Source organism: Castor canadensis, chromosome 2 (assembly GCF_047511655.1).
Source record: "Castor canadensis chromosome 2, mCasCan1.hap1v2, whole genome shotgun sequence".
Lineage (NCBI taxonomy): Eukaryota > Metazoa > Chordata > Mammalia > Rodentia > Castoridae > Castor > Castor canadensis.
This window is the reverse complement of record NC_133387.1, coordinates 128737708-128750352: the sequence shown is the minus strand read 5'-3', so window position 1 is coordinate 128750352 and position 12645 is coordinate 128737708. Positions and strand designations below refer to the sequence as shown.

Sequence of the window (12645 nt, the reverse complement as noted above, 5' to 3'; positions counted from 1 at the left end):
ATAAGATTTGCAGTGTCTGTTGTTTTTTTTTTTTTTTTTCTTTTCATCTTTGATGGGTAAAGTATAAAAATGTTCAGGAATTTGACCGCTTTCTTTTTCCCTTTTTATTTTCAGGTTTGCAGAACGTGCCAGGGGACTACATTTCTCAGGGTGGTCCTATGGGAATGAGTATGGCACAGCCAAGTTACACTCCTCCCCAGATGACCCCACACCCTACTCAATTAAGACACGGACCCCCAATACACTCATATTTGCCAAGCCATCCCCACCACCCAGCCATGATGATGCACGGAGGACCCCCGGCCCACCCTGGAATGACTATGTCAGCACAGAGCCCCACAATGTTAAATTCTGTAGACCCCAATGTTGGCGGACAGGTTATGGACATCCATGCCCAATAGTAGAAGGGAACTCAAGGGAAAAGGAAACACACGCAAAAACTATTTTAAGACTTTCTGAACTTTGACCAGATGTTGACACTTAATATGAAATTCCAGACAGCTGTGATTATTTTTTACTTTTGTCATTTTTCATCAAGCAACAGAGGACCAACATGACAAGAACACAAATGTGAAATCATGGGCTCACTGAGACAATTCTGTCCATGAAAGATCCTCTGGAAAGACTCCGGGAGTTATAACTACTGTAGTATAAACATAGGAACTAAGTTAAACTTGTACATTTCTGTTGATCACTCCGTTATGTTGCCTCAAATAGTTTTAGAAGAGAAAAAAAAAATATATCCTTGTTTTCCACACTATGTGTGTTGTTCCCAAAAGAATGACTGTTTTGGTTCATCAGTGAATTCACTATCCAGGAGAGACTGTGGTCTATCTTCAACCTGTTGGGCCAATGAAAGAGAACCACTCTGGACGGCGTGATGGACGCTTGGCTGAACCTCAGTTTCACGAATGTGTTTTCATGCCCAGCCTTTGTTCCTCCATAAATGTCTCCTTTAGTTTCAAACAGATCTTTATAGTTTGTGCTTCGTAAGCCAATTCTTCTTATGATTTTGGGGGACTCTTCTTCAAAGAGCTTGCCATGAAGATTTAGAGACAGAGCAAGAGCTTCTTCCAGTCCTGAGCCTTGGCTGTGGACAAAACAAGCTTGAGTCGGGCAGCTTCCCTCCACACAAAACGTTACTGATGGTCATTGCGCCAAAACTGGGATTTTATTAGAAACTCAAAGCTTGGGGGATTAAAAAGGAGCAAGAGAATACTGTAACAAACTTCGTACAGAGTTCAGTCTATTAATTGTTTCATGTTAGATATTCTATGTGTTTACCTCAATTGAAAAAAAAAGAATGTTTTTGCTAGTATCAGATCTGCTGTGGAAATGGTATTGTATGTCCATGAAACCTTCTTTCTCTCAGCACGTGTTCCTCACTAGAAGAAAACGCTGTTACCTTTAAGCTTTGTCAAATTTACATTAAAATACTTGTATGAGGACTGTGACGTTATGTTAAAAAAAGGTGTTAAGTCACAAAATGCGGTAATAAATATTTCATTTTTGATTTTTTGTTAGGCTTTGGTGTTTTAATGGTTTTAAGGCAAGGTTGCACAATGCCAATTATATATAGTGTTGAAAGTAGGTGATTGCCTGCCCCCCAGGTTGAGTACATTTGAAACTTACCAACAATTTTTAAGGTCATCATCTATAGCTTTTCAATATGTATTTGGCTGATAAGTTCACCCAGCAGGCAACTTCTACAGGTATGAAATGTGTGTGTGTCATGAACCAGGTTGAAAGCTTTCTTTATAGATGGATGAGGTCTAAAAAGCACTTTCAGATAAAGCTTTTCTTGCCATCCTCTGCCACAATAAAGGGTTTTTTCAGGGTGAATTTTGCATCACAAGAAATAACATCTCCACTTAAAGATAATTTATCTGCCTGTGTTTCTTTCCTACCTTACAAAATAATGTTGAATATAAACTAAAATTTATATGTGGATATGTTTTTAGAGAAGTAAACAACTTGTATGGAGTTTGAAGCACTGAGTTTAAAAGATTACTTAAGCGTTAATATTTAATATAGCTATGACTCTTCCATGTGTAGGGATGCTAACGTGATGATTCAGTGACTAAACTTCAAAAAAAGAAGACAATTTGATGCCATTTTCAAAATTTCATTCAACAGTTCTGGAAAATTCTGAGCTGGTTGATATCACACAAATAATGCCTGCTAAAGTATGCAAAAAGTGTGCTGGGGGAGAAGTATGAGATACTGCACGTCCCTCAATTTTTCAAATAAACCGTCTACCCTAGAATTTTGTAACCCCTAAACTTTGAATCCTATGTTTAGGATGAATGGATGATACATTTTAGCTAGATCTGTGATGTCAACTTGATAGGGAAGTAGTTCACTCATTTCACAAACTTTAACTTGGAAGAACTCCATTCTTATAACTTACCTGGGGTTCTTCCATCTTTCCACTCAGGCAGACATTACTAGAAATTCTCTATAAACAGGCAAGGAAATAAAGTTATTCTTTTGATTTATTTTGTTAGGTAATGTTTTTACAAATACATTTACCAGTTTGATTAGTTTGCTGCTGTTTAAACATAGAAATAACACTTCTGACACAAACGAACTGTTAATACAAAAATTCTTTGCCACTTGGAAGAGAGAAATAACTTGCCTCTCATTTTTACTACCCTGGTTTACGTGGAGTCTCTTTATAAAATTTAAATATTTGCATATTTTTACTTTAAATGCTTTTATGTAAACTCTGACAAGTTCCCCACTTATAAATTAACTTTCACATCAGCTGAAAAAAAAATTGGCAGTTTTTCTTCCATTCCTTTCAGTAAACTAAGGGTTTACTTGGTAATTGGCCCATGTTGAGGAAATGTTTGTGAAATTATGATATTATTTCATTGCAGATTAAAGCCCAGACCCCTCAATCCTTGGTTTTAATGAATGAAATCATCTCAAGCTTAGTTTCTTGGGCAGATCCACATCCTATCATGTTAACCTTAACCTTCTTAAATATCTGGAGATGAATGATAGTTGTAATAATATTTGTCTGCATTTTGGCCCCCCCCCATGCTAAGAAGGGTGATAGATTTTTTTTTTATCATGCTTTTTTATACCACCTCGGAAGGCACTTGCTCCTATCTTGGGTTTACTATTTAGTATAAAGAGTTCCGATTTGGGTATATTTAAGAAAGACTCAGCTGTCAAAAGCAAAGAAACTGGGAATGGTGTTTTGACAACCATATAGTGCTAAAGGAAATACTGTAGTCTGAATAAAATTGCTTATGTTCTCCAAAACAAGAGTAATATAAAAACACTTTTTTATTTATATGGAAAAGCAAAAGCAGAAATAAATTCCAAAGGTTTCCCTTTCTTTAAGCAATTCTGAGAGAACCACACTCGCCATCTGTTAAGGGTTGGGAATTGAGCAAGAAGCCACATTTTACAGGAAAAAACCCGAAAAGCCCAGGGAAGTCTGTCTTCCATCCTCCCTCTCTCCCTGCCACCCCAGGTCAGCACCCCTGCGACCCTCGGCCCATCTCGCCAATTGGGGTTTGTGGGGAGAGGTCCATCTGGGTCCTCCGGGCCTGCTGCCCCTCCCGCCCCCGCGGGTCTGTTAACCCAGAGCAGATTTGGGAGGGGAAATGTGGCTAATATCTCTGGCAGCTGTCAAAGGAGGGCCCTTCCTTCAAAGGACCGGCCGGGCATCCTCCACAAGTTCCCCATTAGTCTTGCAGGCCAGCAATTTGATCAGGAGCCTGGACCTCCGCTACAAGTTCCCACTTTGTTACCAGGCTCGGGGTCTGGGGGCCTGGATGCGCGCGGTGGCCCCGGCTTTGCGCCCACCCAGAGGGGCTGGTGCGGACGTGCGTCCCGCAGCCCGGGACGGTCACTCCAGCTCTCCCCTGGCCGGGGTCTGTCCGACCAGCCGGCTGCAAACCGGTGGGGGTGCGGGCCAGCTGCGGGGACGCACGCTGGGTCCCCGCCCGGCTGGGAGGACGGTGCGGCGCAGGGGAGACGCGAGTCTGACGGGGGAGGCCGGTCAGATGGTGATGAGAATGCAGACCGTCGGGCAGTGTTTGAAGGGAGGTTTTAATATTAATAGTTTCGGTGTAGAGACAGAAGGGAGATTGCGTCTAGGCTCCTCGGGGCAGACTCTGGGTGACAGCAATGATGGATGATCGGCAGAGCCCGGCAGCTCCTCCCCTCCAGCCCCAACAGTGTCAGAGCTACTTTAGCTGAAGCTTTAGAAATAAAATAAACAGCATCACCCCCTTCCTCCTCGTGCACCTCCACCCACCCCCCGCTTTCAGACATCGATTTATGGATCATTACGAATCAATTACACTGCTCTCAATTCTTTCCCATTGCCTTAACTAAAACAGTGGAAAGATGAAAACGTGGGGTTCGGTGGGGAATATTTTTCCCCCCTCTCCCTGACAGGAACAATCACAAAATCCATTATCTCCTAATCAGAGGCACTGGGTTAGGAGGTGAAGAGAAAGGAAGGGGGTCACCCAGAAAATAACGGGGGGTCGCTGCGAGGGGAGGTGTCGCCCAGCTGCGCCTTTGTTTTATTTCAGATGGGTTTGGTTTGTTTGCTGTTTGTTTGGGGTTTGGAGGACCGGGTTGGGGAGGGGGGGAGGGACTGGCGTGAGAACCAGAAGCCTCCAAGTTTGGTGACCTAATTGTTTAACTCTTTGGAGAGTCCTCTTTGAACGTGGCTCTCCCGAGCATCTGATGTGAGTTGGTGGCGAGGCCGCACATGGCAAAGGTGCAGGGCGGCTTTTCACGTGGTGGGGGCCACTGCGCGCCGCGGGGTTGGGGACGCGGCCCCCCGCCAAGGCCGCTTTTGTCGCCGGGCTGGTCGGGATGGGGACCCGCAGGCGCACTCGCCCCCGCCCCCACCTCGGCCCCAGGCCTTTCTTCCCCCTCCCGCCCCCAGGCCGCGGGGCTGGGGTCCTCTAGGTGTTTCTATGACTACATTGTGTGTGTGGGAGGGTCAGATGTGGGGGTTGCCCGCGAGAGGGCCGTTCCTGGGCGATCATTTATCAATGTCACCCACATAATGATTCTCTCCGCAGCCTCCTATTGATGAGGATAATTACATTAGCTCAGAGTGAATGATCAATGAAAAACCACCACACAAAAACTTCTTTACTCCCTTATAATACCAAAAACCGATACAGAAATAACATAGAAAGCCTGATTTTTCTTTCCCTTCTCTACCCACCAATGGATTCTACCCCACCACCCCTCCTTCCAAAAAAAAAAAAAAAAAGCACGGGGGATGAAGTAAGAAAATAGACCTAGGTTTGTTTGGTTCAGAGGATGCAGTTTTGCCCGTGAACGCATTTAGTGTAAACGCGCTGGCTTCATTCCTCCTGTGGTAAAAAGAGTAACAACGGATGTGCTAATGTGAGTTGCTTTGACACTGATCTGTGGTTTGCCGTTCTTTTTATTTTCTTTCCCTGCTTCAAGAAAAGGAGAGAGTTCTTTTTATAAATAACTGGAAAAAGAAATTACTCTAGTCTTTAAAAAAAATAAAGCGTTTGCCTTGGTGGGGGTATCTTTTGTCTTTATCACTTCATAAAGTAGCACAATTAAAGACGCGTTGGTGTTGCATGGGTCCAACGGGTGGATCCATTATCCGGCTACATAATTCGCTATTCTCGCCTGAAAAGTTTGCAGCTAAATGACGACTTCGCTTTTTCTACACTTAAAAATCAATATTTTCTCAATGAAAGGGAATTTTAATGCTTTACTTGCGAGTTGTTAAAGGTGCTGTAAATTTTATTGTAACGCCTCTTGGCTCCGGAATAGATGCAGGAGACCGGTTGATTCTCTGTGGTCCTTTTCCTCTGAGGACGTCCAAGGGGTTCCGATCCAATCCAAGCCACAAAGGTAAGGAGAGCTGCCTGGTAAGGGCAGCCGGCAAAGGGGTGGGGAGCCGGCCAGGGAGCCCTCCATCGCCAGAGGCCATTGTCTTGTATATTTTCACCTCTCTGGGTCCCGCCTCCTGAAGTGACAGAAGGGTCCTTCTCCTCGAAGCTCCCTCGAAGCGGGGGAGTCCAGGAGACTCCCATCTGCTCTGGGATGGTCAGGAAAGGAGGTGCGTTTGGGGAGCTTCCCTAAAGTGTCCCCTGGAACTCGCTCTGCCACAAATGCTGCGGTATTTGCTGTGTGCTCTGGCCTCGGGGTCAGAAATCGTCCCCCACCCTCAAGAGCAGCGGTGTTTACAGTGTTTCCCTTCCACGCGTCCCACCTAGTAAAAGTTCCCGCAGAGAATTAGCCGGGCTGTGTTAATAGCCCAGAGCTGCTACTGCCCCGGCCTGCGAAGCTGGAATCCGGTAACGTGGAGGATGGCGTTGAACTCACGTGGCAGGGCTGCTCCGTCCCGCAGAAGTCCAAACGTGAGGATATTCCAAGGCCCAAGGACCTGGTAGGAAGCAAGGTAGTGAAACTTTCCAAAAGTAAGGCACAGAGGAGGATGCAAAGGAGGTTCTGGTGGGCTGGAAAGAGAGAGCAGGTGAGGCAGAAAAATGAGTCTTTGGGACCTCTTTATGATTTAAAAAGAAATAATAAAAGGAGACTGAGTGCCTAAGCTTGCTATTAAAATGTGGTGAACCCAATGTCTGTTAAAGAACAAGTCCTCAGAGGTTCCAGGACGACCTGTGTTTCCTTCTGCATGTCCCTTTTTAGGTAATTTACTGGGGATGGGAGGACCAGGGAGAGGGCGTTGTGTGGGGTGCACCAAGGGCTTCGGTCAGAGGATGGTGGGAAGTGAAATGGAGCCTGCTGTTTTAGTTGAACAGACAAGGAGTGGACTAGACAAGGAGCCACGCCAGGCCACAGTGCACTCTAAAATCATTCTCACCTGCCTGCCTGCCTTTTTCTCTAGCCACACATTGTGTGGAAGGTATACATCGGTGGGGAAAATTCTAGTTCCCTGTCTTGCATCTGTAGACCCACCGGACAGATCCCCCTTCCCGTAGATTCCTGACATGTAAGCCTAGACCACGGCCTTTTTATCAAGTGAGTGGGGCTTTGTTAATGTATTTGTACTTTTCTGCTTTCAGGCTAAGTTTCTAGCTTTGGAGGAAGGAGGAGGTGCAAGAAAGGAGGGGGGAGGGGAGCAGAACACAAAGACTTTATCTAGTTCTCACCAGGCAGGTTTCAAAATAGGAACTTAATGGGGAGAAAAAAAGAATTTAAAAAAAATAAAGAAGAGCGTGAAAATTGTTTATTTCAACAATTTTACTTGCCTAGAAGAGAGGGGAGAAATTCTGTGAACATTTTCCCTTTAAGGAATCTGTTTTCTTCATATTGAAACATTTTCAAATTTTAATCCTTTAGGAGACAAAACCTCAATATAAATAACGACATGGGCCACTGGCAAAAAAACAAAACAAAACAAAAAAACCGAACTTAAACTGGGTGCCGAGAGGGGAGGGGGTGCGGGGGAAAACCAACCCTTCCTGATGAATAACTAGCAGGTTAATGTTGAGGGCTTTTTCTGCCCGATTGCCTTTTTGAATTAGAGCCGTTTCTTCACACCTCAATAGTGCCTGTCTCCTTTAAAATGACTGGCAGACTTGTTTCTTTTTTTTCCTCTCCTGGAGATTTACTGATGCAAATTTTCTAATTAGTTAAATCATATTGCTTAAAGGCCTAATATTTACCATGTAAGAAATGACCATTCTGATTTGGACCTCTTCAAATATTCCGAGAAATCACATTTGGCTTTTAGGTTGAGGGATGGGAAGGAGGAAGCGTTTTGACGCAAAGCAGTACGGAGTAGCAGAAAAGGCCCCGGCAACACGTTAAATTAATAGTTGAACTCGAGCTGGGCTCACACCCCAAGTCCGCTTTTATTTTTCAATCAGCGGAGATTTAATTGGCACCTCTCGGGCCGGGCGATCTGATATTTTCTCATTAGTTTCTCATCACTAATCTTCAGTGTTAGCTTGGCTTAAAGGTTGTCAACATTTGACCAATTTTATTTAAGGGGGAGGGAAAAAATCATGCATTATGGTTCCGGGATGTGAGCTCTGCAAATAAATCCTGCTTGGATCAGCGGAACTAACAGGCGAAAAAAATGTTGACTATTCATCGTCCTATCTAATAAGTTGCATGAATGCATATTTCAAGACCAGGGAGATTGTACCAATGTTGCATAGATGCAGAAAGAAGCGGATGGGGAGGGAGGGCTCTTCCAGCGGGATGGGTAGGTAAAGTGGAGCGTAGCTGCATTTCCAGGAGAGGGTAAATAACCCAGTGCAATCTCTGTGGAGGGTTTAGGAGCCACGCTCCCCGCTCCCTTTGCTTCTGCAGCTGCGTGGAACCGCCAGGCCCGCCTCGCAGGCTCCGAGCGGCTGGCGGGATGCTCAGAGATAACGTCAGAGCGCCCCCTGCTGGTCAGCCCCGCAGACCGCGGCGGGTCTGCGCCCAGCTGAGCAGATTGCGATCCCCCGCGTCTCCCACCCACGCCGCCCCCCACCGCGCCCACCTTCGCCCCTCTGCCAAACGCCGCGGCCGAACGCTTAAATTAATAAATGACAAAAATAGTAATAAAATGAGAAGGAACCCCCCCTCCTTCACATGGCTCCGGAAAATAAACTATCAAATCCTTTAGCACAGGGGCACGTTTGAGTCTCTTCACTCTGTGGGCTTCGCTGTAGGGTTTCTTCTTTCCTACCGAACGTAAATTCCACGTCTAAGGAAATGTTTTAGAAGATGCTTGTAGAAGTTTGGTTTTTCTTTTCCTTTTGAATTGATAGGCGATGGGGAAAGTGACGGGTGTAAAACTGCTTCTCATCCTTGCAAAACTAAACTCTTGGGAAATCTCACTGGTTTGGAAAAGTCCAGAGGGAGATCCCTTTTGGAATTCAGATAGTTCCTGGTTTTGAGAGACCCTTTCCTGCACACGTGTCGGATTCTCTCTCTCGCTCTCTCTCTCCGTCTCTCTCTCAGCCTCTGTCTCTCTGTCTCTCTGCCTCTTTCTCTCTCTCCCCCCCCCCCCGCCTCTGTCTCTCTGTCTCTCTGCCTCTTTCTCTCTCTGCCTCTCTCTCTCTCTCTCTCTCTCTCTCTCTCTCTCTCTCTCTCTCTCTCTTCACTGTACCCCACCCCCACAGGTCGTTAACGCGCGTGTGCCTATCCTTTCTTGGCCCTGGCTTTGCTGGAAGCGGACTTGGTGACCGCAGGGCGGGCGCGCAGTGGCTTTGACACTTGAGCTCCTGGAGCCTCGTGCCCAGCGCAGGGTGCGAGCCGCTAGCACTCAGGGTGCGTAGGTTTGCACCGCCCGGTGTTCCCTCGGCCACTGCTGTGGGATGGTGAGCGATGCCACGCGGGGCGTGGAGGTGGCCCGCCCGGTCACTCCGCCGCCAGCCTCGGCTCCTGCCGGGGAAAGGCGCAAAGCAAACCCGACGGGGAAAAGTATTCTGATCGCGTCTACAAGCCCCTCATGAAGCGTGTTAATCTACACTGCGGAACGACTTTACTTTCTGGGCGAGTTTTTGGTTTTTGCTTTTTAAAGTACTGGATTACGGGGTTTTGTGAAATGAGAAATGAGGCTCTCAGAAATGAGGGAAGGAACACCTGGCAGGGAGGACCGCGGGGAAAGGTGGGTGTCCTGACTGTCATTTCTTGCTAGGGCACCAGGATCCTCGATTTAAAAGCCCGTTCTATTCCCCGGCTTCTCTGCAGACACCCTCCCCCGCCCCCTCACACACACATCAATCCTTCTACAATTCATGCCATTATTTGGGGACGCTCGCCATCTGGGACAGGGACCAAGGGACCCCAGAGAAGCAGCGCTCAGAGAGTTAGGCAGAGGTAGGAGACAGCCCCGGTCCTCACGCTAGTGAAATGATGTCCCCAATTATTAGGGCTATTGTGACGTCAGATTTTAAGTTAAATATTTATGTCCAAGCTGTCATTTGAGGGGGGCCTGTTTTGCAGAAGTTCACTGCATTTGAACTTAACTTTAAACTTAAATCCTACTCTAAGGAAGCAGAATCTGCTGCTCACCACTGCCCTTTGACTTTTTGCAAAGTTTCCATTAAGCTCAGAAGTGTGAGAGGAGTCATTGCAGACCACACGAGCACACCTAAATAAATGTGCATACGTAGAAGTAGTACATGTGTGTATATGAACTATAAATAGTTATTTGTATAAATGCATTAAAGAAATATCTACACAGAAAGTGGTCCTTATTTATTTGAAGCCAAATAAAAATATTTTCAGTGATAAACTCTCACAGATGAAGAAAATATGAAGAGTTCACATTGTAATTGTCTCAGTTTGACTTAATAAAATTTGGAGGCATTGACAGTCTGCTCAATGTTCTAAATAAGTTAATGCAAAGGTCCTTTGGAAGAGATGGAAAATACCCCTGTCATTAATCTTCAACCACTTAAAGATTATGATTAAGAGTGAGATCACTAAACATTACCATTTCAAATAGCTGCTAACATCCCCATCACTTTATTGTGGCAACAAAATAAACACTAAGAATGATGGTCCTTCTCCCCCACCACCCCTTTTCAAGTCTTTGTTTTTGTTTTGCTTTAAGGGAAAACAAGCCAAGAAACCTGCCTGAGAAGCCTTCTAAATGCTACTGCTATTCCTGATCGTCTCAGCCTTTGCTACAAAGGAAAAAGAAATGACATGTCTACATTGGATGAGAAGAAAATACTAACAGCAGTGGTGTAGGTGTGTTTGTGCTTTTCTTCTGCCCTGAAAAAAATATTTTTTAATATTGAGCAATTTAGCGAAGTAAAAGCTATGGAGAGGTCAAAGATGTTTGCGGGTCCATCTCTTGAGGTCCGCAGCTTTTGCATCAGGTAGAAATGGTGGGAAAGAGAGTTACACACTTGCCGAAGAACAGCAGAGTTAGACATCGTCAAGTGACTCCACCTGATTCTGCCTATGAGGGGAGGAGGGAGATTGCGTGTCCCCTTATAAACTCCAAACCCTCACTGAACTCAGAGAAAGAGAGCAAGAACTCCATCCTGGGCATTCTGTCAAAAAATGGAAGCTGCCCCTTCCTGTCCCTAGAGCCCTGGGAAAGGAACCCCCAATATGCAAAAGCCGTTGTTTTCCCTACAGCTTCCAATTGGTTGGACCTTTCAGAGAAAGACATAATAATTATCATTTTTAAAAGTCAAATACTGAAACAAAGGGAGGTGGCTGTCAAAAAATAAATAACCCCAGCTAAAAATCATTCTTCAAGCCCTTCAAAAATTCTAGACGCCACAGAAAATCAATGCCCCGGGACCCGTCTACCGGAGCAGTCAGCCCTCCTGCCAGGAGCGTTTATGTGGAATTGGAGGTCCCACCTCCACCCCAGGGTCCGGGAGGGGTGGCAAGGGATGTCACCCTGCTGTCAGCCAGCCTTCCCACCTGTTCCCTCCTCCCTAGGCTGGCTCCCTGGAGCGGTGTCCCTCCAGTCTCGGGGGATCTCAGCCGCCACCGAGGCTCTTACCACGCGGAGGAGGAAACCCAAGTAGGCCCCCAAAGGCCGAAGGGCAGAAGCTCCGGCTTCCCGGACCAGGTTCCCGCGCTCGGGTGGACAAAAGGCGCCGAGGCCACGCGCTGCGGTGCGAGTGCGCGCGCGTGGGAAACACGGCACGTGGTGCAGGCCTCCGGCCCAGACGTCAACTGGGAAAGTTCACCCTCGCGACTTCCCGGGCCCTACACCCACGCCTCCCCTTGACGCCTCTGCCTGGTCTCACCCACCCCACCTGCTCCCCAATTCCCTGGCCGCGCCCGGACAGGTGTGCCGCCTCTGGGTGGAAAGCCCAGGAAAGATCCACCCAGAAAAGGCGGCGGAAGGAGGAGGAGGGTGGGATCGTCTAGAAAGATGGCATTTGCAGAGCTCTGACACCCCATCTTCCAGCAATTGCTATCACACCCACCCTTGCCACCCTGATCTACGGCACCCAAAAGACAGAGGTTGATTCGCGGGCAAGTCGGGATCACGGGAAAAAAGGGGGTTTGGACGCAGGCTCCTGAGACCTGAGCAGGATTTGCTTAGGTTCAAAAGTATGATTTTAATTTTCTTAATGAAGGCGCGCTCTAGAGCTCAGCTGCTAATGGCTGTGCTGACTTTAATAGACTTCTGTCGAACAGCAAAAGACGGATAACTATCGGGTATAAGTAATCTGCTCTAATGCAATTATCTTCCCAGGTTCGAAAGTCATTGTGCGGAGAGGGCAGGAGTGAATTAAGTCCTCCGAGACCGCGGACGCCGGGCAAGGAGACCGCCTGAAATACGATCTGAACCTGTTTTGTGAGATGCACTCGGGTTTGGGGGTCAGGTCCAAAGCTTCAAAGCCCTTAGTTGTGAAAACCATTCTCTCTCTCTCTCTCTCTCTCTCTCTCTCTCTCTCTCTCTCTCTTCCCCACCCCCACTGCTTCTCTCCCTTACCCACCCCTCCCTTACCAGTCCCCTCTTCCTCTTGTTTCTCCTTCTTTTCTCCCCACCTCCCCCAGAGTTAATGCTAATTTCCTCTTGGCTTTTTTGGCTGATCTGTTAAGTCCAAGCATTTCTCAGAAACATACAGAGCTGTGGGCTCGTGGCCTGTATCAGTCCACTCACCATGGGAAACAGTAGAACTGGGATGTTTAGAGTATTGGTGACACTGTGTACACACGCAGTTAATATAC

General features: G+C 46.7%; 1 protein-coding gene across 13 annotated transcripts in view; it reads left to right on the top strand.

Annotated features, from left to right (window-relative positions):
* The window catches only part of Meis2 (Meis homeobox 2), a 202790-nt gene extending 201277 nt beyond the window's left edge, over positions 1-1513 (top strand). For 8 of the 13 annotated variants that reach the window (XM_074065619.1, XM_074065616.1, XM_074065618.1 and 5 more), the window contains one exon: positions 115-1513. In XM_074065619.1, the coding sequence (XP_073921720.1) occupies positions 115-401 (287 nt within the window). In that variant the 3' untranslated portion in view covers positions 402-1513. The remainder of the gene's footprint in view (positions 1-114) is intronic. The other 5 variants (XM_074065624.1, XM_074065627.1, XM_074065625.1 and 2 more) reach the window with 1 other exon arrangement.
* Positions 1514-12645: the final 11132 nt, after the last annotated feature.